Source organism: Malaclemys terrapin, chromosome 3, assembly GCF_027887155.1.
Source record: "Malaclemys terrapin pileata isolate rMalTer1 chromosome 3, rMalTer1.hap1, whole genome shotgun sequence".
NCBI classification, from domain to species: Eukaryota; Metazoa; Chordata; order Testudines; family Emydidae; genus Malaclemys; species Malaclemys terrapin.
Window position 1 is genome coordinate 126,033,546 of NC_071507.1, and position 23,612 is coordinate 126,057,157.

The 23,612-nt window shown below is 42.0% G+C and overlaps 1 protein-coding gene and 1 long non-coding RNA gene across 4 annotated transcripts in view; one reads left to right on the forward strand and one right to left on the reverse strand.

Annotated features, from left to right (window-relative positions):
• Positions 1-23,612, reverse strand: part of LOC128834829 (uncharacterized) — a 118,471-nt gene that overhangs the window by 71,575 nt on the left and 23,284 nt on the right. For all 3 annotated transcript variants that reach the window (XM_054023950.1, XM_054023949.1, XM_054023951.1), the window contains 9 exons: positions 21,202-21,311; positions 20,817-20,952; positions 20,508-20,711; positions 15,618-15,810; positions 12,794-12,921; positions 10,648-10,848; positions 9,584-9,705; positions 6,431-6,659; positions 1,584-1,786 (listed from right to left, as the gene is read on the reverse strand). In XM_054023950.1, the coding sequence (XP_053879925.1) occupies positions 1,584-1,786; positions 6,431-6,659; positions 9,584-9,705; positions 10,648-10,848; positions 12,794-12,921; positions 15,618-15,810; positions 20,508-20,711; positions 20,817-20,952; positions 21,202-21,311 (1,526 nt within the window). The remainder of the gene's footprint in view (positions 1-1,583; positions 1,787-6,430; positions 6,660-9,583; positions 9,706-10,647; positions 10,849-12,793; positions 12,922-15,617; positions 15,811-20,507; positions 20,712-20,816; positions 20,953-21,201; positions 21,312-23,612) is intronic.
• LOC128834832 (uncharacterized) lies at positions 10,761-19,254 on the forward strand. The gene is made up of 4 exons (XR_008444495.1): positions 10,761-10,866; positions 12,761-12,907; positions 17,949-18,041; positions 18,708-19,254. It is a non-coding gene; the product is annotated as an uncharacterized LOC128834832 (long non-coding RNA).

Consider the following 23,612-nt stretch of genomic DNA (forward strand, 5'->3'; position numbering starts at 1 on the left):
TATACATAGAATGCTTCCGCCGACGTGCACAGGCAGAAATAGTGGAAAAACAACATTGCTTGCCTCATAACCTAAGTCATGCAGAACGCAATGCCATCCACAGCCTCAGAAACAACCCTGACATCATAATCAAAAGAGGCTGATAAAGGAGGTGCTATTGTCATCATGAACAGGTCTGACTACCAAAAGGAGGCTGCCAGACAACTCTCCAATACCAAATTCTACAGGCCACTTTCCTCAGATCCCACTGAGGAATATACTAAAAAACTGCACCATCTACTCAGGACACTCCCTACAATTACATGTCTTATAATTAGATTGTCTTGACACACTTACTATACGTGGACATTATTAAGGAACAAAGCAAAAAGACAAGACAATGAGCTTGTGTGGAATGTGGAATAGTGTAGATAGCATATGTATTTTTAGATATAAATCAGTTTTCACCATAGAAGAGGCAGACAAGGTGATAGTTCTGGCAGGTCCCGAAAAGTTTCATTAAAGCCCTGGCACACAACTAGAGAATCAACAAATTTAATTTCAGTTACTTCATCTTACTCTGAAAAACTGAAAAACAGGTTATTTGCCTTTTTGAATTTTCAATCCAAACTCCAGAGTCTTTCACGGCAGATAGCTTAATGAACTGTGATCCTCATCACATCAAAGCAAGATACAAAATTAGCCCCTTAAAATATCACGTTGAATAAACTACTTCTGTTTAAATTGATTTACATATGCATCTTGATCCCTTATTTTCCCTTCAGAGCTTTTTATAAAGCCTTCCTCTATTACTGCGGTAAGGATAATTAAGTACTGGTATTTTAAGAATTTAAATACTTGCCATCTCACAGACTGCTTGGGTTTCTGTGGTTGTGTTTTATTTTTAAACTGAGAAAATTCCAGATTAGGGTTTTTCAGAAAATTTTCTGTCAAAAAAACTTTTTTGGGGGGGGGGAGGGGGAAAGAAGGGTTTTCCATAAAACAAAGCATCTGATTTACACATTTTTATTTTTTATTTTTAGCCACTGACAACAAACATTTTTGTTTTTTTGACAAAAAGTCAAAATTTTCCACAGGGGAAAAAAATCCCAACCTTTTACGGCTAGTTCTATTTCCGATCAGCGTGGTCAAAACAGGACTATATTAGCCTGCTATTTGTTGAAGTAAATGAATAAATTGTAAGACACTGGGCTTCTTAACCTGTGTGGATCTCTTTGGCATGTTGTCATTTTATTTTTAAAAGAGGCACATGGCCTTAAACCCATTGCCACAGAAGAGGCCACATCTATCTCCACTTGGTTAATGATCAATGTAATTTCCCTTGGTTACCCTACTCCAGTAAGGTAGAAAGACCCCCATTTTCACTAGTTGAACAGCCTAGTCCTGCTACCTTTTAAGTGGGAGTTTGGCCACTGATTGCAAAGGCAGCAATATCTAACTGCAAAAATTTCACGTGTCTTTTATCAACCTTAAGTTGTACCTCGGTTTATTAAAAACATGAACATTTGTAAATGCTACATAGGCAACTCTTCCATGTATCAGGAGGAGAACAACAGGTGGCATCACATGTGCTCTGTGCTAACCTAGACAACTGTGCACTCTCCAGGGCTGCCTCTATCAATCGATGGCGGAGTGTGATGAGTTCCAGGAGTCTGGAGAAGATGTCCAGAATAAAGGCTTTTTTTTCTCTGCCTTGCTTCTTTTCTTCATCTGTTCCTGACTCTAGTGCTAACATAGCAACATCCCGCACAAGGAGTGGGTCTTCCAGCAGTGTGTCTGCAAATAACTGCAAGGAAAAGAAGGGAAGGGAGATATTATTATTAATCACATTTGTTATGGGAATGCCTAAGGGTCAACACCAAGAATGGGACCTCATTGCACTAGGCACTACATAAAAGCAGAGTAGATGGTCCCTGCCTTGAAGAGCTTACAAAACATACAAGACAGCCCCTTGGTGGGAGAAGGGATATAAAGCACATTCAGAGTGAATAATGGGATGGTGGCAAACAGGATGTTAGTGGCATGATGTTTTTGTTGTTGGTTTGATGTGTGGAGGAGAGTGGGTTTACATAGGAGAGGATAACCTAAATGGAAAGAGAAGGGAAGGGTGAAGAGGGTAAGAGGGACAGTTGTGGAACGAAGTTGAGGTGAAGAGACTATGGGGGAGGAGAAAGGGGAGGAACAGCAGGAGGAGTGGAGCAAACAGCCAGTTAGCACAGAGCAGAGAAAGACCAATTAAAACTGTAGGAAATTCTCTCACTGTTCTAAGGACCTAAGATCCTTGCTTCGGCTGCTTCTGCCCCTACAGGTTGGAGTCTCTGGCTGATTCCTTTCTGCAGTTGTCTTCAAAGACCAAATAGAGCCTAGTGGCCACACAGTGGGTGGTCTCCCCTACGCTGTTCTGGGGCCAGGTGTTGCTTGGGTGGGGGGAGAGACAGCCCCAGATGGGCCCCATTTGGCCCCCTCTCTCCCCAATACAGCAATCCCTGTTTGGGCTCCTTCTGCCCCTGCTTTGGCTGCTTCTGCCCCGCTGACTGTAGTCTCTGGTATCCCTTGTATATATGTATGATTTTTTAAAAAGGAATAGCTATATTCCTGGACCCAATACTCCTCAGACTTACTCTGGGATAACTATAGTGACCTAAAGAGAGTTCTTTCTCATTTACCACCTGTATGAGATCAGAACCAGACCATCTGGATTTAATCCTCTTCCCACTGAAATCAGTTGGGAGTTTTGCCATTTACTGCAAAGGTAGCAAGACTGGGTCCTTAAGGGTGATAAGTAGTTTAGATCCAAAATACAGGCTTTGTTCAAAGGAGTGTACAAAACCTGGCCCCATCAATAGAAATGTCTTTGTCATCATTATTATTAAAATGTCAACATAAAAGAGGTTTTTTGATGTAAACATCTCCCTCCAGATTTGGAAACTCAGAAATCAAGAATACCGTGCTAATGCATGAGGGACACAATGCAAAATTATAATTGGACAATGTCACTTAATTGTGCAAGATGAATGTAATGTAAAAATATAATGAAAGAGCATAAACGAAGAAAAGTAAACTAGATTTAAAAAAATCTGTTTAAGTTAATAAAGGTTAGAATTATGCATATGTGCACACACACACACACACCCATGTTAAAAGAACATTACAATTGCAAAATCAAGTACTTAGACATTAGGAAATGCAAGAATCACAGTTGACAATGGAATCTTCATTCAACCCCCCGATTGTGTGAAATATGATATAGTCTTTAATTATATGATCACAGACTATTTCCCCCTTCCCCACCCCCTCCACAGGATTCCTGCCTCACTCAGTGCACAACTATTCAACTAAATGAACAACTAAATGAACAACTATTCAATATTTTTGTTTTATCCTCATTGTTCAATGTGTGGCCCCATGACTTTTTATTTATTTATTTATTTATTTATTTATTTAAACACAGCACACAATTCAGACCCTGCACTGAAAAAATAATTGTTAATTTCTTCACAGGCTTTTGTATGGCACTCATCACTATAGGAGTCACAAACACTAATAAATTTATTTTCACAATGCCCCTGTGAACTGATGGGATGATATTATCCCTGTTTTACAGATGGGGAACTGAGGCACAAAGATGAAGATCTTATGTATCCACTAATTGTGGGTGCCCAATTTGAGATACCTAGGACCTGATTTGTCAGAGTTTGTAACATTATATAATACTTTATATGTTCAAAGCATAGCCCCATTGACTTCACGTGCAGCTGAGAGTACTCAACACTTCTGCAAATCAGAGCCCAGGGTCTCAAGTCAGGCAGCCAGAAACGGAGGAACGCACAATAAGGAAAAGTGTGGTTTGTGTGACTTGCCGAGCATCACACAGGAACTCTTTGCCACAGTCAAGGTTAGAATCTAATCCTCCAGGTCAGCATTCAACTGCCTTAAACACGAGACTCTCCTTTCTCTTCCTGCAATCCCTTCCTGCATTCACAACGCATCTCGCAACTTTTTCAACAAAAGAAATAGGGGTCCTGCAGACAACAGCTTCCTTTACTACACAACCCTCATCCATCCCTACAGCATATCTGTTCTGTGAACTGAATGAGGCAGGGGCTCTGTGGGGGAAAAAAAAGAAGTATGTGATCATGTAATTAAAGATTGTATCAAAATGTATAGAGACAAGGGGGCTAAATGAGGGTTGTACAAGCAACCTTCATTCTGGCATTTCCTAACTTTTGAGCACTTGACTTTGCAACTTTAATAATGTTCTTTTAATGTAGTTTGTGTGTAATTTCCTATGTGTTTTAAGAAGCAAAACTGAAAAAACAAACTCCATAATGTGACATGATATTGACACCCACATGGTTCATCAGCAGGACTAGAACCTTTAGATCCACCACAGACCTCTGCAACTTGTTCTGGAGGCCTCTATGTAGTCTAAAATGCAAAAACCAAGTGTCTGGGAAATTTTATTTGAATGTGTGTGATCCATCAAATAACTGATAGCCGTCATAGCTTGTCATCCTGTATGTGGACTAGTACTAGAGTGAAGATAGGACTTTTGCCAGTGGGTTTCACAGATATTTGCTGACAGCAGAGGAATGGTGAATCAAGAATCTTGGGTCCCACTCTAGGCTCTGGAGGAGTGTGAGCACTAGTGGGCACAGACTCTTGTGCCCCATCCCTTTTAACCTGATGGAGACAGTCCTATCTACCCAGTCCAATTCACCTCACCAAGCCAATCCAGTCTCCACTCCTCAGGATTCTCATTCCAGCCCCAATCTCCATGCCTAGTAAGTGTTAGGCTTGGTCTACACTGGCAGCAGTGTATAGGATACGTGTAGCTACACACATAAGTGAAAGGATCTGGCAGGGGGGAGGTGCTGGATCCTTTCCCTGCGGCAAGGAAAGGCTCCAGGATTGGTGAGGCAGGAGGAAATGACACTGCTAAAAATAGCAGTGTAGACATTGGAGGCACTGCTTGGTGTGTTGAAAGCAATGTAGGGTATAGATTTACTTGCCCAAGCAGTGCCTCACCATCTACACTGGTATTTATACCCAGGCTAAGGGTGTGTGTGGTGTATGTACTCTACAAGCCACTGTAAATGCAGACATAGCCTTAGTTTCACTCTCCCGACACTCTGTTCCAGTCTCCTTGTTCAGTCATTCCCAGTCCCTCCCGCCCCCCCAGCTCCTTGTTCATCCAGTCTCAGTTCTTCCCCCGCCCCACTGGTTCTCAGTTCCAGTCTCCCCCACGCAGATGCTCCATCTCAGTTTCCCTCTCTCCCCCCAGCCAAACTCCATTTCCAATTTCCACACACATGCACTGGCTCCTTTTCCCAATCTACTTACCCTACCCCCACCACAGGTGTGGCTCATCCCCCATGCATTTAAATCAGGCAGCTTCCTCCTCCATGCTGCCTGGGCTAAGCAGGGTGGGGGTCATTGAGAGCACAGAAGAGACAGTCTCCTTGCTCTCATTTCAGGTACCCTGGATCCAGACCTGGCAACCCCTCACAGCCCAGAGCTTCAATTGCAGGGACAGTCCTGCACAGCCCCAGTGTGGAGTATACACAGTGCAGACAGAAACCAGAAACTGCTAAAATTTAAGAAACCTTGACTGAGCATGTGTGAACTATAATATTTCACAGCAATGACCAATAGTCACTTTCCTGACACAAAGGCCACGCCCCTGCCAAATTTCAAATCCATGCTCCAAAGCTTGGGGGTATTGAAGCTTTTAAAAGAAAAAGGTCACCAGAGTGTTTTTTGTTTTTTTTTAACATGAGGAAAAACAAAGCATTTCCCTCTAGCCTCATTTTTGGAAATTTGGCTAAAATTTTTCCCCAACATTCAACCTGAGGCTGACACCCAGCATGCGAAATTTCATCCCAAATGATTAAAGTTTGGTGAAGTTATAGGCAACAGAAAATAGGATCTTATAAATGGGACGTGTTGGGCAATCTGAATAGTGGGCAGAGTTACCAGCCCCACCTATAATAATATTTGTGCATACATCTAACCTTTTATTATTAATAACTATTAAACTGTGTACACAGAGTAAATATAGGCCCAGTTCTGATCTCAGACCAGTTTTATGTTTGTGCAACTTTTTTTACTTCAACTGATTATCCTTGATTTGTTGTGTTTTGTTGGTATGAGATCAGAATAAGATGCTCTTTTTTCTTATCACTGTGCCTTTAAGTTGGGATCTTTTGTATTCGAAACAGACAAAAAAGACTTTGACCAACGTATAAATTCCAGTCAAATAACTAAACCAATACTAAAAGATTGTAAAACTAAAACATAAACCACTAAACAAAGAACATGTACTGTATTATAGCACCAACGAGATCCTTCCATCCTTACAACACTTACTCAACTGGATTTACAAGTTACAACAATTCTCACTTACATAAAAAGCACAAATTGAACCTACATCTTTCTGAATTTGAGAGCTGTATGAAGATTCAGGCTTTTCCATGGCCAGCCATTCATCCACTGCTAGCTGAAGTACTTGTTTTTCTAGACTAGTTGCCTCACTGGGTGTTTTTGGTCTACAGATGCTATAGAACTCCTGAGAGACGTACTCAAGAGCTTTCGGGATTAAAGATGCCAGGCCCAGGGAAGGGTGAAACTCCAGCAAGTAAATGTTCTTCAAAGTAGGGCTTTAAAAAGAAGTGACATTCATTAAATTGGTGAATTTATTGGAGAACATGATCACTACTGAAGGAAAAAAGCTCCTGTTTTATAAGCAATTGGCAGGACAACTTTTATACAGGTGCAGTGGATGCTGCTTAATAGCAATCCTTATATTAACTTCCAGTTAACAGCAACAGTTTGCTGGGAACCCATCCCATTGACTTCAATGATAATAGGATTTGGATCTCAGCAATGGCATGCTGCTTATTGAGAAATATTTTTGGAAGAAAGGCCCAGGCCACAGTAAGGTTTGTGGGGTTCAGCCAGAGAAGGAAGTCCTGGAATGTGCCTTCTCTGGCTGCAACCTCACAAACCTGCCTGTGCCTGGGGACCGCAGAGGACATAAGAGACTGGAGTACCTGCAACCCTGCCCTGTGCTGGAGTCCTAGTGCTGCAGGCTGGGAGGGGAGACTGTGGGTAGGGCAGCAGCCGGGTGTGGGGCTGCAGCCCTGATGCCAGGGCTTTCCAAAGGAGCAGGGATGCTGGGGGCTGACAGAGCTGCACAGTACCTCTCTCTGCTGCTGCCCTGTCCACAGATTCCCCTCCCTGTGGAAAGCCTCAGCATCTGGGCTGCAGCCTCCCTCCCTGCCCATAGGCAGGTTTGTGGGGCTAGTGTTTCCTTCCCTGACTGTACCTCACCATACACTTATTAGCAACTGCTGCATAATAGCTACTCTTTGCTGGCAAGTGAGGAGCTGCTAATAAGCAGAATCTACTGCATACATATTTGGTATGCCACTTATGTAGCACTCAAAAAAAACAAAAAAAGCTCTGAACTGAATCCTTCTGAAAGTGGCAGGAATAAGTGTATATTGCAAGTGATTAATACACAAACTACCATGACTTTAGCCACCAGTTAGAAACTAAGACTTCCACAGGCAGAAATCAAGCAGCTCATCTGAAAATAAAGTAGAAGAGTTAATTTAAAAAAAAAAAGAATTATGCACGTAAGGAACTGTAACGTCTTTATTTGTCAATGAAAGTAGAGAATAAATTGAACTTCACCCTAAATTGAACTTCACTCACTAAGCAGGGGGTTGTGATGCCAAATCCAAGTGAAAGTCAGAGGGGGTGGGAACAAGTACTCCTACCTGGTGGTGCAGACTCTGTTTAAAGGGTCTGTAGCAAGGCGGTGGGATACCCCACAGCCCCGCTGAGGGCCGAACTTCCCCTAACACCAATGTGGGCGGAGCCACTGCGTCCGGCGCCCGCCCCTCCGAGGTCACGGTGCCGACCCGGAAGTATAAAAGCCCGCCTGCAGAGCTCAGTGGAGAACAAGCCACCAGAGAGAGCAGACCTCTGTGGCCGAGCTCTTGCTTGGGAGACAGCAGCAGGCCGCGACCAGCCTGAGGACTCACCAGGCCAGCCGAGCCTACCCCTCGCCCATTACCCCGAGGAGGACTGGCCGAGCCTGCCCCTTTCCAGCTACCCCGAGGAGGAGCCAAACCTACCCTTCGCTACCTACCTGGAGGAACCGATGCTGGTGGAGACCACCGAGGACACTAGTCCAACCCAGGTACCCTACGAGGGGGAGTGTGGAAGTAGCCCGGGGGCAGCCAACCCTAGTCTGGCTGCAGCACTGCCAGAGCCTATGTCAGTGTGTTGCAGCCAGGATCCCCACTGACAGCAGCGAGTTTCTGCCGCTGCTAGGGCCCCGGGCTGGGACGCAGTGGAGTGGGAAGGCCTGCATCCCCTCCCTCTTTCCCTGGCCTAGAGAGGCTGGGACCTCTCGCTCATTGACTCAGCCTTTGCTTAAGGGCCTGGGTTCCTGACCATTTGATTGCTGCCCCGCCCTGACCTAGGGTCTGGGCTGCTACAAACTCATTGACACAGCCCCTGCTTAAGGGCCTAGGTTCCTGAACTATTGGCTCAGCCCCTGCTTAAGGGCCTGAGCCCCTAACCGTGTGTTTGCTGTCCCACACTACCGCCGGACCAGGTCGGACGGCGGACCAGAGCGAGGCGGTGGGATACCCCACAGCCCTGTTGAGGGCCGAACCTCGGCCGAGACGTCTACAGGGTCTTAGATACATTTGACCCTCACCCACCAGTGTTTAAAGACAGAGTTGATTTGACTCAATTGAGAGTCTTTGTTACTTCTCAGTGATCACTAGAGCTGTAGGCACTGATAAGCTGATCTAGGAGCTGAGCCTTACATCTGGTTTGGGGACAGTGTCGTGTGAAAAGACAACACAGAAGAGGCAGCAGCTGTGAGGTTCCCCATTACCCAGTGAAATCATTAATAGGACTGGGCTAGGTGGTGGAACCTCAGCCTCACAGCTAAAGACAGCAGAGGCAGGAGCTGCGAACAGAGGCGGAGGCACCACTCAACTACCCACCCGAACACACTACTGGATTCTGGGAGTTCACTGATCTTGAACAACCAAGGTCACGCAGGGTGATGATCAGTTTTCCCAGGTTTCTGAGTGTGGGCTCGAACCAGTTCTGTTTTGCAATGTTAAGAGGAACCCCTAGACATTGAACCCAGCCCTTATTACTGCCACTACCATCTAGCAGAAGGTAATATCCTGGGACTGACACAGCTACAACAACAAATAGTCATCCTGAAAGTGGATTTTTGACATTAGTATTACATACCTCTTATAACTGGGAATATTAATTTCCCAATACAATGCAAAAATGAATGAATTAAATCTATCAGGAAAAAAAATCACTTCTCTTGTTCAGATGTCTCTCTGGTAAACCATAGGGTGTATTAAATAATAAAAGTCCTAACATGTTAATCTTCATGAGATGGCCCTTCCTCAGACAGTTACAATTTGGGATCCCGCACCTTAGACAGCAAGATTCATTATCTGAAGACAGAAATCAATTACAACTACTAGAACGTAAAACTTACTTCCAACAAGACTGGCTGTATTAAATTACTCACCAACTGTTGTTCAGAGAGATAAGTTGCTTAGCAATTATATTATGGGGAAGTCCAAATACATTGATACCACCTGTCTGATCTTTTCGCCAAATCTTTTGGACATATTCCCGCTGGGCATCTATCTGGAAATCAGTAATCAAAACATGATACAAGTGTCATTAGCAAACAAAACTCAAAAACATATCTATCAATGTTCAAGGCAAAACACAAATTCTCTTAATTAAAATATTTTATTTAGTTGTTAACTGAGTTATATTAGGACAGTTTGGGCCCTAAATGTTGATGGCTCACAATTTTTTTTATTAACAGTACTACTAACTACAATAAGTTCTTATATGGGGCCTTCTGTCTGAGGATCACAAAAGCACTTTACAAACATTCACTAATTAAGCCTCCAAACTTCCACTTTGCAGACTGGGAAACTGAGGCACAGAGAAATGAAGTGACTTGTGCAAAGCTACACAGAAAGTGTGTGGCAGTACTTAGAATAGACCCCAGACAATGACTTCATTTTGTACTTTAATCACTTGGCAAGGCTTCCACTCTCTTCACAACTATCTGACATACCATTAATGCATTTTAAAAACAAAGTATTAATGATTTTTGTTTACATTTTCTTCAGTGGTGGAGAGGAGCAACATCAGACACTCAGACATGAGCTCTCAGTCTCCCATTGCATTAGTGTGACCACAGAATCTAATTTTAGTTTTTACATTTCCAGAGTTTGCTCAGCTTTTCTTCTCTTTGTCTCCAATTTCAATAAATGAAGTCTTTTAAAGTGTGTAAATTAAATAGAACTCTGCAATCTTTCCAACATTCACTTTGTGATTTAAGTGCAAGTCTCAGCTTTCTGCTGTTGATTTATAGGCATTTAATTTATGGAGCACCCATCCAATTTCATTGTTCGATTAATACTGAGAAGTTACAACCCAACTTAAACAGAAGCATTGCAAATCTATACCCAGAACACTCTAGGCTTCTTAGTGAATTGAAGTTATCAGTTCAAGTATCAGTTCCACCCGCCTGTTCTCCCACAGAATACATTGTAAACAAACCCTACTTACATGTTGGCTGAATATCTCTCTCACCAGCTGCAACTGAAGCCTGAGGCAGATGCATTCATCATCGTAAGTGTTCACAAAATACCTGAGGCTGAGATCAAATCGTGGGCGTTTGTGCATGACGTCAGTTATTGCTTGGGCCAAAGCAAATCTTTCCTCTGTATCCAGAGCATGCTGGTAAGCCTCAAAGTAACCATCTAGAAGCTGAAGGGATATTCAAAAGTGAGTACAAGTAACACGGACTTGTTTTCCTTTTTACTAGCCAAATATTCATTTTTTGCTGATAATGGAGAGATTTCAAGTACAACAGAGAGGCAAGCAAGACCAGACCATACCAGTAGTCTATCTAGTATGGTATCCTGTTTCTGACAAAAGCCAGTACCAGAAGTTTAAGACATTTCTATAATAACCTACCCATGTAAGAAGTTTCTTCCAAGCCCCAGGCAATTAGTGGCTGGTGTATGTCCTGAGGCACAAAGATTTTATCTATATGAAATTAAACACTGCTTAAGAGCTTCAGAATCTTTAATGTACTTCTCCTCATGACACCCCTGTGAGCAGGAGCGGCGTCAGGGTTTTTGGCACCCTAGGCGGGGGTCCTTCCGCGCTCCCGGTCGGCGGCAGCAATTCTGCGGCAGGGGGGTCCTTCCGCACTCCCAGTCTTCGGGGCACTTCGGCAGCAGATCCTGGAGTGAGTGAAGGACCCGCTGCAGAATTGCTGCCAAAAACCCAGAGCGCGGCAGGACCCCCTGCTGCCGAATTGCCGCCCCCGCCAAATCCCGGCACCCTAAGCGATCACCTAGGTCACCTAAATGGAAGCGCCAGCCCTGCCTGTGAGAAGTCTTTCTATCCCCATTATATTGATGGGGAACTCAGGCAGAGAGGCTACGCAACTTGCTCAAGGTCACCTCTGTGGCAGACCAAGGAATTAAACGCATTTCTCACAAGTCCTAGGCTAGGGCCCTAACCACTGGACCATCCTAATTCCTCAACACTAGTAGACTAGTATTATGCCCCTGCCAAGCTCCATGCCCTTGCCAGCCTGAAAGTTCCAGTCTCACCTTGAGACACCATATATTCCTATGTGGCAATGGCTGTAACACATACTTTGAATTTTTTGAAAATATTGTGTATCAACCAATTTAAGAAGTGCAAAGACAATGAAGGGCTAATATGAGTAATAGAGACTTGCTGAGGTAAACAACTGGATATAGGTATACATACCCCTTCTACCACAACAGCAAATGCCCAGGGGGTTTCTGAGAGTTAGCGTTCTTCTATTTGCTAAAATCTCTTTGCTTGGCACACAGAAACTCCCCTATGCTCTCTCTGCTATTATGATGTGGCAGAGGAGCTGTGCTGGGAATAAGAATGAAGTAGAAATGGGCGATTCAAGTGTGTCAGAAGGGCCTTTACTCTGCTCTTCAGAAGCATCCATCGATGCTTCCTTGAACTGGGCTTTATGCCCTCACAATATAGTTCTATCACCACTCCCAGCTATATAAACTTCTTATTATCATCATCATCTATTATTTGTATTACTGCTCTAGACATGGACCAAGACCCCATTGTGCTAAACACCATACAAAATAGTTTTAAATCATCATCCTCTAGGTCTCTTATTCCATTCTTGTCTCATCTTAGTTTTTCAAATTATAAACTCTTTGGGCAGGAATGACCATGTGTATTCATTGGTGTTCTGTACAGTGCTGTTGCAAGCTATTGGCTCTTCCCTAAATTCTGTTTTTCCAACTGTTCTAGTGAAGAGCAAATCACGTAATGTCGATTTTTGAGTTTGCAGTACTCCAAAATTCAAGTGAGAAAAGGTTCTGCTCTATGTACAATCCAGCAGGTATGCTTGCTGAAAATGTGAGAGAGACTTTTATATTAATCCATGGCATTTCATACACTGATAACATAACTGACAGAAGAATTAATATTTAGCAACGACTATGTGATGCAACACATGAACATTTGTTTAGCAACATTGAAAACCATCTCTATCTTGTTCTCTAAAATAACCAGCAGTAGCAGGTTGTGTCAACTATATGAATCTTCCATATTGGAAGATTAATAAAAAAAAATGAATTGGAGATTAACTGGTCTGTATTAATAGTTTTCAGAGTTTCCACATCGGGTGGGGATGTACCTGACGTTTATTCTCTAAGAGAGCAGCTTCACAAGTCCAAATGTCAAGCAGCACCGCAAATCGATCCACAGATGCATGCGCCCACGCTAAGAGGTTGTCATCCCTGGATTGATGGTATGTCACGTAGCCTAGGAAAGAAAGTGAACAGTCAGTAGATGTTGGTGTTTTTAATGGGAGACACCTTTGTTTTAAGATCTCTGTTTAAGTACACATGCACACACCCCTCTTCCTAAGATAAGGTACTATTGCACTTGGTTTTTGCTTTAAAAAAACAAACAAACAAAAACCAACTACGCCTGTCCCTAATTTCTGGGATTTATGACAACACTTTGGGAAGCCCGTGGATAGTGCTATATGCACAGGGCAATCTTCTACATCCTCTGATGTGCATCACCAGGTTATAGAATGAGATAATTGAAAGCATGTAATGGAAGACTTACTTACAGATACTTTTGAGATTAGTATCAACTAGAAAATTTTTTAACTGCTGACTTCATGCCTCTTTTAGTCAGTTGTCAATTTCAGCATCTCCAACTGGTCAGCAGCTCTTACAGGTGACTACTCTGAGGGGACTTACACAAGAGACAACACAGAAGCAGGCCAAGATAGGTTTTAGAGTAATTTACACATGCCAAATTTTCTGAAACTTGACATCACCCTATTTATTTACAAAAAGAGAGACTCTGTTTTACCTTTACCAGGGAATAGAAGGCCAGACAGCAGATTTAAAATTCCACAGCTTCTGGGGGCCTCTATGCAGTCTAAAATGCAAAAACCAAGTGTCTGGGATATTTTATTTGAATATGTGCGATCCATCAAACACACACACACATTCAAACAAATGCTGTTTGGTGTAAAGGGAAAAGAGGGATGGGCAGTGTTTGGGAAACTCCAGGTCAAGAGGCATAAGTCAGGAGAAACCCAAAGAGATTGAAAAGTACACTTGTTAGTTTGTCAGAGGATTTAATCTTAGTTGCAGTTATCTCTACCTCCTCTCCCCAAGACTTCAGAGCTCACAAAGGAAACCTGCATACCCAGCAGGAGGCACAGTAGTGCAGAGAGCTCTTCACAGTGCTGAAACCAGAGTCTTACTTTCAGAGGACTTCTTCTTGGAGGAAGTCAATTCTAGTTAGTTTAGCCCTGGGTGTGAAGAAAGGGACAAAACATTGGTCTGCACTGGCAGCCAGTGAGACTCCTCCAACAAGCAATGATTCCAGCTGCCTGGTTATGGTTTTATTTCTTAATAAATATATGGAGAAGCAAATCAAAAGTGTCTGAATAGCTCATAAATTGCCTGCCTAGTTAGTTTTATTTATTCTCCCCATTTGGAAAGGATGCTATTACATTAAAAATGTAGTTTTCTTTGTCAACAAAAGATAAATCCCACAAAATGATCTGAAATACTCAACTTCCTCAGGGCAAATTCACACCTAGTGCAAATGGGTGACACTCCACTGGCTGTCCTCCAGCTCCAAATTGCAACAACAATCCTTTATTTTGATAACTGGACGGGACAAGAGGATTTTGAACCCAACACTGCTGTTCCTGAACTGGTTGAAGGGGTTACCATTAAAGTATTTATTGCCTATGATAGCAAAGCCTCTGGCTCCTCATCACATTCAGTCCCTGTTGATCCAGTCAGAGAGACTGGAACCAGGATCTTTGGCATGGGAATGTAAAGAACTAGGACAAAAATAATCCACAACAGGCTGTGCATTCATGGACCTCAGATGAGATGGGAGACTGAAGATTTAAGCAATTTATAAGCACAGAAACTGCCATACCAGATCAGGACAGTCATCCATCTCTTCCAGCCTCCTATCTCCCACAGTGGTCAGTGCCAGATGCTTCAGAGGAAGGTTTAAAAACCCCTGCAGAAGGCAGTTATGAAGGAACCTGCCCACAGAGAAAGATATTTCCTAACCCCTTCTCCCCCCACATTAATGCTTGGCTTATGCCCTGAAGCAAGATGTAGGTACACCAGCCTACTAAAGCTTGCCGGACTTATTGCTATCCATCAATATGTGTAATTGATTTTAAAAAGGTGTGTATTAGTTAAAGCTTTAAAAAAATGTGTTGAAGGCCATATAACATATCCCGCCACAATTAAAAATAATTCCTCTCCTGTACTATTAGAAACCTTTTCCTCTACTATGTATAATTATATGCATGTGTAGCTGTTTATTCATAGTTTTCTAATGTTTCTTCACTCTGTTTCCTTGATTGTTTAATCTCCTTCTCCCTCCTTCCATTTCCCCACAAGTACAGTTTCTTTTTCAGCAGCAGTTTGTAACCCAGTCACTTTCAAGTCATTTCCTATGGTAAAAAACTAAATCTGTAATGTGAAATAATTGGCAGCTTAGTTTTTACCACAACAGAGAGCAGGTTAAGAGTGGCTGGAGATGCATAAAGTCCCGAGCTGTCTTTTGAGCAGCACTTTCAGAAGCAGCAGTAGTTTAAAAACTACAAACTTTTTCCTCCTCTAGCCCATCCCTGTCACCTTCAGTTGCATATTTTCACCCCACGCTCAGGCCACTTCAATAATCTGTCTTCCCTCATTAACTCTGTTTAGTATAACGAGGTCCCAGGTGTATCTTGTGGGCAGAGCACTGGAGTGGCATCAGCAATAAGTGACAATCTTTCCAAGTGCTTGGACACTATTGTAATGGATGTGGTATAAAAACCTACATAGAATGAGTAGGAAAGGCTCCAGATGTTCAATCGGAAAATGGTTCTGCACAGTGTCCATAGCCACACTTCAAAAAAGTCATAGCGTAAGTGCAGTTTGACTCCCTGCTTTTGAGCTATCAGCATTTGATCTTACTTTTATCTTGTTCAATGTACTGGCTTGCCACGAGCAGCAGCTGATTTTCAAGGTCCTTCAGGTCCTTTAAAGCTACATCATACATGATGTAAGCTCCTCGCTGGTCCTGTGTGTGAATGTATCCATCTTGAGTGGTGTAAAAGTCATCATGATTTTCCACCTCAGAAAATTCCATGAACTGTGTACTGTGGACCTGTGCAATGGCAAAACCCAAGCGACATTGTGATACCAGCAATCAGTTTTTACAAGACATGCAATGATGCACACCAATATATCTAAGAGCAGACCTGAGCCTAGAGGAGACTGCCAGGTCACCAAACAGCAATAAAGTACAGCCATAAATCAAAATTATACAAGAAAAGATATCACATTTCTGTGCTTCTATCTTATGAAAGCTATTTTGTTATGGAGTGATATGGGTTGTAAATGAGTTTCCATTATTAGCTGGATTTTGCCTTCATGCCCCAAAACCACACAACAAAATGTAATATAGGCCTCAAAATTGTTAGATTAGCTCAAGATAGGATTTTTTTCTACCAATAATGAATCAGACAAGGGCTTCCTTAATTATGACACTCACGTAGGTGTTCACAATCTTTTTTTTAAAGTCTTCTACCTTTCTGCCACTTTGTAACAAAAAAGCAAAAGAGAAGTAAAATAAAATTTAGTTTGTCAGACTTCTTTTCAACTATCGTTTTCCTTATCTTTACCAATTCCGTAATATTGCTTGTCATGCATTTCTGTGTTATATAACATTTTGAAGGATTTAGGTTCTGAAGTGGCTTATTAACTGACGTGTGTGTGCTGGATTGTACAACATTTATTTGCAGGTACTGAACTAATGGGATAATTTAACATTTACCGATAGCTGTTATTCCTCTAAAATCAGCAGCATCTTTAAAAGAGTTGGTCCAGATTACCTACTCTGGCACTGTGCCATTATTCAATACTGTTCCGTAACATCCCTGGCACGAGCTTCATATTGCAACTAATAGTAGTGGTGCTGGCTTTCAAAGCAGTAGAAGCTAAGACGGGAGGGGGGAGGGGAGAAAAAAAAGGCACTTTTCTTCTAGAATAAGAGTATCCACATGGGGAATTTGGTATGACAGTTAATTCCCCAGTGTAGACAAACCCTTGGCATACAGCCGTGCCTTATTTTAATTTATTTTTTAAATCCAGCAGGGACATGGTCTGTCTGGATGTTTTGGCCCCTGCTGGAGACATCGGTGCCCTTATACCTCTGCTTAAGAAAAACCTGCTCAGGCCAGGCCACTAGTAAGATCTAGTCCTCCAGAGGCCTAGAAGGGCCAGAAGGTGACGTGAACCAAGAGGGAGCCAGCAGGCCAGTTAAGAAAACTTGTCTGCTTCTTGTAGTGCTGGGTGACTCTGGGAGACAGGAGGAACCCCCAGGGTAAACCTAGAACCCCAGGGCCTTATTGGGTCCTGGTCTTAAAGTGCTGCAGCAAAACACCTGCTTTTACATTTGTTTGTTTAAAGGCACAGACCACCAGATTCTGAATTGGTAACTATTTATTGTAAACTGAGGCAGGGACCATCTGCAATGCCATGCCTTCACACAGGGGGTGAAACAGCAGTGAGGGGAACCGCTTGCAAGAAGTTACCGTATTTGCTTAATATCGCTTTACAAGATCCTTATTCTTTATTTATATGCAAAATCTGTTTTTACTTTTCTGTGTCTAATACACCCTCCTAATTTGCACTGTCCAATATTCTAGTGTAATATCTTAACACTGCCAGCCCTCCTCCTCTCTTTGGTTTTACTAAGATCCGCCTCTTGACCCTAAGAAATCAGTGATGTCAAACAAGTTTACCTCTCACAATTGGATACCTTCCAAAACTCCATTAGAAAGAGAGATGGGCAAAGCAGAATACTTGCCCTAGGCAAGGCATTAATTTTAATGGAAACCTCACCACACCAAATAAATCAATGCATTGCCCAATGCTCTTTAATTGTCTTAGTAGTAACAGAATGTTAACTGCAGAGATCTGTGCTGGACTAGAGAAATATTCATATTTCACCAGCCAGTAAATGCCCACAAAAACCTACGTTTAATTTAAATGTTGTATTAGATCAGCTTGTTAGCATTCTTTTATTCTTTCTGATAAAAGTCTGTGCTCTTTGTTCTTTACTTACATTTCTGAAGTAAGTATTAAGCTTCAGTGCTCTCAGAAGTGACAAGGTAGGGAATTTGCTAAAGTCTAAAAAATCCTTTATACCCTGTTTCCCCGAAAATAAGACAGTGTCTTATATTAATTTTTGCTCCCAAAGATGCGCTAGGTCTTATTTTCAGGGGATGTCTTATTTTTCAGAAATGAAAAATGCCTTATTATCGGTGGATGCCTTATTATCGGGGAGGTCTTATTATCGGGGGGATGCCTTATATTACAACGAGAGACAAAACTGTAAGTAGGCCTTATTTTCGGAGGATGTCTTATTTTCGGGGAAACAGGGTAGCAGAATCAAGTTAAGCTTGATTTAGATAAGTAACTGAGCAAATATCACAGTGAGAAGCACAATACAAGGCAGAAGTTTTAAGGAAATTCCTACATCAATTGAGGGAAGACTCTGTAATTTTGCTTTTTCACCCTACCCCCTCAATTTCCAATTGGTCTTTGCTATTTGTTTTTCCATTAGACCTCAGTCTGGAAGTGGTCATCACAATATATTGCGAAATATGAGGAGAACCCCACAAAACTGGAGAATCCTGCCCCCTTCAAAAAACAAAAAAACAAAAACCCAGGGAGCATCCCTGCAATGTTTATGGTTTTGAGCCACATTTTAAAGAAGCCTCAACCGGGCCCTCAACTTGATGCCCACAATTGTTTGTGGGTGCAAATAAGGTTTTTAGAAATCCGGCTGTACATCTGTGCCTCCAGATCAGGTAGCTGTGTGTCTAGGTGGTGTTACTGGTGCCCACCATTATTTGTGCCTGTTATTTTCTCCTGTAGCTGCTCAGAGGCACTAAGACCACAAAACCCACATAGGATTACAAAGTAAATTTTAACACCCTTTACATACTTCCGTCCACAGTGCATCACTACACTTGACTCTGTCTACCTTGATTACAGTACCCTCCAATGAGAGAATGCTGTTCCAAGCCAACTCCTGGGACTGAAGGAGGAGGGATGCAGCCCAGAGGAATTTTTAGTTTCACTCAATATATTTCTTGAATGCCCTTGCATCCTGAAACTGAGTGTCATGCTTCTGATGCCTCCAGTCCCAACCAGCCTGAGGTTGGAATGTGTAATGGTAGCCTTAAATCTGGGTTTCCTGCCCAGCAGTGTGGTGTACTAACTGTACACTGAATGCCCAGCTCACAGATTACAGTCTTATCAAAATGATATAGTCATAATACACATGAGCTTGTCTAACTGGACTCACATGACGGGTGAGAACTATAAAATTTGGCACCACCAGCTTGAAGTTACAGCATAATCAGTTAATAAGGCAGAGCAGGCTTGAGGCTCTGTAGATTAGTCTGCCAGGAATGCAGTTATATTATTGTTATAAACTTCCTAAGAGACAGCCTTTGCAGTGTGTTAACGAATCATATTAGAAACTGTTGTTAGGGAAACACTGGAGGATGTGCTACCAATTGCATTGCCAGTTGAACTGTTGTCGGTTTAGTAAATAATATTTATCTTGGCTTTAGTTGAAGTTCAAATGTATACATCAGTACCTTTGAATTATCTTGGGAAAGCAAATTGATTATTTCACTATAACTCATAATTACACCCTCCCCCCACCCCGACACACACACAGTATTTAGCAGTCACTTTCCAGATCACAGAGTGCTGGGAAAAATGTGGTCAGGGTTGTTCCTTACACCATCTTCCACATTTTGAGCAAGAAGGAGAGAGAAATAAAGAAACCTTATGCAAATGAACTCATCATAACCCTGCTGTGAAGTAGTTCATCCAACTGGTACTATGAAGTATTTCTCAAGCAAAAAAGGAGCCAACTTTTCTGAAAGAGAGAGCGAATGCAGTATATACACAGTATGGGGGGAGAGATAGCTCAGTGGTTTGAGCATTGGCCTGCTAAACCCAGGGTTGTGAGGTCAATCCTTGAGGGGGCCATTTAGGGAACTGGGGTAAAAATCTCTCTGGGGATTGGTCCTGCTTTGGTTGGACTATAGATGACCTCTTGAGGTCCCTTCCAACCCTGATATTCTATGATTCTATGTCCAGGGAACATGCTATGGTACTGCACATGAATTTGGCTTGGCAATAGTAAAGCCAGCAGCAAGTTTTGAAGCTTACCCTGAACAGGTTTCATAGCACAAACACATTGTTATAGATAAATAATATTATAATAGTGTTCTGTGTATTCCACATATTTTACAGAGGGGAAAAATTTTTCACATGTCAAAATGCTTAAAAATCTTACTGAAACGATTTTGTGTATACCTTCACCTGTAAAGCCAAGTCCCATAGTTACAGCATTCCACTTACACAGACCTCAGAGGAAGATTTAAAAAAAACCAACCCCTGTAACTAATACTTCTAGAGGTTTCAAAGTATTACTTAAAACAGCTTTTTCCATACATTGTATTAAGGTCTGGTATCTCAGGGTTCCCAGGCTAGAATCGAATGCTGGGTTCCCCCATAGGAAAACCTTACCAACTGCATATACCTCCCAGTTTTAGGCCATGACAGGTCACAAGATAACAGGTCTTAAAGTTGTCAGGTAAAGAATCAAAGGAGGAGGGTAAATGCAATTCAGATAGGATAAATTGCTGAGCTATCACAACAAAGTTTGCAATGGACAGATAAAAAGACTAAAAAAACCAAAGAGGAACCTATTACATATTCCTATTTCAATCTATGTTTTGGATGACCTTTTTATAGAGTTATTGAATGGATCACCTTGAAGTCAGCTGGTGTATAATGGACATAGTGGTGAGAACCAAGACCACCAGAAACTCCAATGCCTCCTTTGATAGCATTTACCCAACAGGTATCTTCAGCACTGGGGACTAGATTACCAGCATGCAGGGTGAGACCTGAGGTGCTGATTGTTAAAGTTCGCTCAACAGATCTGAAGTAGTTCAGGATTCCCAGGCAGACCCGCTGAAACAAAGGAGATACATAAACATACATTACTATAGCTTAGGTAGGATTACACAGACGTTGTGCCCTTGAAAAATTAACTCTGACACTGGCTTTTGTTTTTACCTGGAGCTCTCTGATTCTCAGGTGACGTAAGTAAAGGACGGACAAGTAGGCTCCTTTCCTCATGATCAGGTCCTTATTGTTGGCCTCTGTGCCCTCATCTAAACCCAGCAGCTGCAAGGTGGTTACGAAACTATACCTTTTTCCAGATAGAAGAAAATTAAGTCATTGTTCCTTGAATTGATTTCTAAAACCCATCTAAATTAAAAAGCCCTTTCATGTCCTGTCTAGAAGCGAACTACTGCCTATTGAATTAACTCCATGGAAACCTGCAGCATAGAACAACAAAATACAGAAGAGAGGACTAATGTTTATGGCAGAGTCACACTTTGAAGATGGGGCAAGTGTAAGCATTTATTTTTCTTTACTAAGAAGAATATAGTTTTACCCTCTTTCTTTCTTCTTCCTGGAAGATCCTGGATTCTTGCTGAGACTGATCGTTTCCATATCCTTCTCATTCATAGCCACGGCAGGATTATTATCCTCTGTGTTTTGATCCTGTTTAAAAAAATAATTAAAAAAAAGTTAAAAAATGGGTTTTGAGAAGATGCTGACCGTTCTTGTTGTCAGCATTATACAAAGGCCTTATCATAAAAACCAGAGGTCCAGGGGTGGACTGCAGAGAGCTTATTGCCGGACTGGAGACTAGCATGAGCTACAGCAAGGGAAAAATCAGCACTGACACATAAGAAGATTGGCAGCAAGTAAATCCCTCAAATAAAAAGATGACTGGAAACAATTCTAACGGATTTTTAGTAGATTTCAATTATTTGTATCTGAATTTCAAAAGGCCTAAAATCACAGATTTCCCATTCAAATCAAGAAGGGAGCCAACATTAGAATAAGCCTTAATTTATACTTAATGAAGAATGTCCAGTAATTCTCTCTCATCTGGACCTCCTCCGAGCCTACATGCAGACATACAAATGAAGGATCAAACCCAGACTCCTAAGGACACTATTATAATAGTGATTGGAACTGTATAAGTGTCCCCCGCCCTCCCCCCAATTCAGGGCTGTAGATAATATCTTTGAAATACTTTGTAGTGATGTCTGTTTTTCTAGGCCCCTTCCAACCCCACAATAAAAATAAAAATGTAAAGATTAGTCAGGAAAATAGCTAGTACTGCCCATCCATCACCACCTCCATCAAGGCCTGATTCCAATCTTGCTTTCTCTAGCGTAAATCAGGAGTTACTCCCCTGAAGTCAATGTAGTTACACTGGTGTTAAAACTGGCATTTATTTATTAAACTACCCACCCACGCACCCAGTGCTAGTGAAGGGATTACGAGTCTGTTCTTTTCTTGCTGTTAGGATTCAGGTTTGCAGTCAATCTGACTGCTCCACTGCACTCACTGAAGTTAGTGGGAGTCTTGCATGCAGCTTGGACCTTGAGTTTCATTACAGCACATTCTCTGTTCAATATTGCATTAAAAAGTAAAGGCATCTGATGAGAGATTTTATTGGTCTTCTCTGATTTTTCAAGCAAAGGATAGATCGATGCCAAAGCAGACTGTTGAGCTCAGCTCTTGCAGAATTGGTATGCAGACAAGAGAATTGCCACTGTTGTATTTTTCTTCCAAGGCAGCGTGACAAATAGCTTGGTGACCTACACCCTTGTCTGGAGCAGTTTCCTGAAGACACTGGTAAAGGATGTAACCACAGAATAGTTCTCTTGGACCAACGTGGCTGTTTAGGCACTTACCGATGAAAGCACTTGACACTCATTGTTCCCATTGAGGCTTTGGTCTCTCAGGACTGTATTCCTGTTGTGTGGATACAATCTTTCCAAGTCATATATTGCCATTCAACATCTGACAACAACATTTAATAAGCTTGACAATAGTTGGTTTCACAGGACGTGCCAACCAGTCTCTTCAAATCAGAGAGACAGTCACATGAAATGATAAGTGTATAAAGGCATATATTGAGAGGCTCCCCTTGCCTCTAAGAGGGGGCTCAAACAATCTCGCCAGAAAAAGAAAATTGGGCATTTAGCTCGTCACTTTAAAGAGATTCATACAGTTTTGGTGCTGTTCCCCTTTTTGACACTTGATGTGGTTTTACCTCATAAGAATAGGGCAGTTTGAGAAAAGTGATTCCCCTTTACAGCCATCATTTTCCAGAATCATTCAGTGCTGTATGGACAATCACCAACGGAAAAGGAAACAATACTAGACTTAATATCAAGTCAAGTGAAGCATCTGATTGCAGATGTAGGCAGTTCAGAGATTAAAACATAAAATCACATCATATACCAAGAGTTGTTAGTGTGGAAGCTGTTAATTGCATTTCTGACACAAAAGGAGGAATGGGCAATAAGTCTTAGTTAGCTGAATATTATTAAAATTCAGGGATTAGTCACAGGAATTGCGGATGGGGAGGAAGCAAAAAAAAAACCCCACATATCGCAGCTGCTTCAGGGGAATTTGCAGTAAGACAACTGGGCCCCATTACTAATTCCAAGATAATTTGTTCATGTCTTTACCTCTAAAACTTTGAAGATGAATCATGTCATCCCCTTTTGAACTGTTCCCCAACTACAGAAACCTTCTTAAAACCAAGCCCACAAATTCAACTTCCCCTCTCAATTGCCAAATTTGCCCTCATACTCACCCAATTAAAAAGCAAGCCAATCTAATGTCAGACTCAGGTGTGAACTTTCATAGATCCTCCAGAAACCTGAATCAACCTGTTTGATCCCTCCTCCTCATTTCCTGCTGCTGTACACTCCTGTAACTACCATGACCTGGCCCTTTTCCCTGTTGTTAAACCCACCCCACAACCCTATGAGAAAC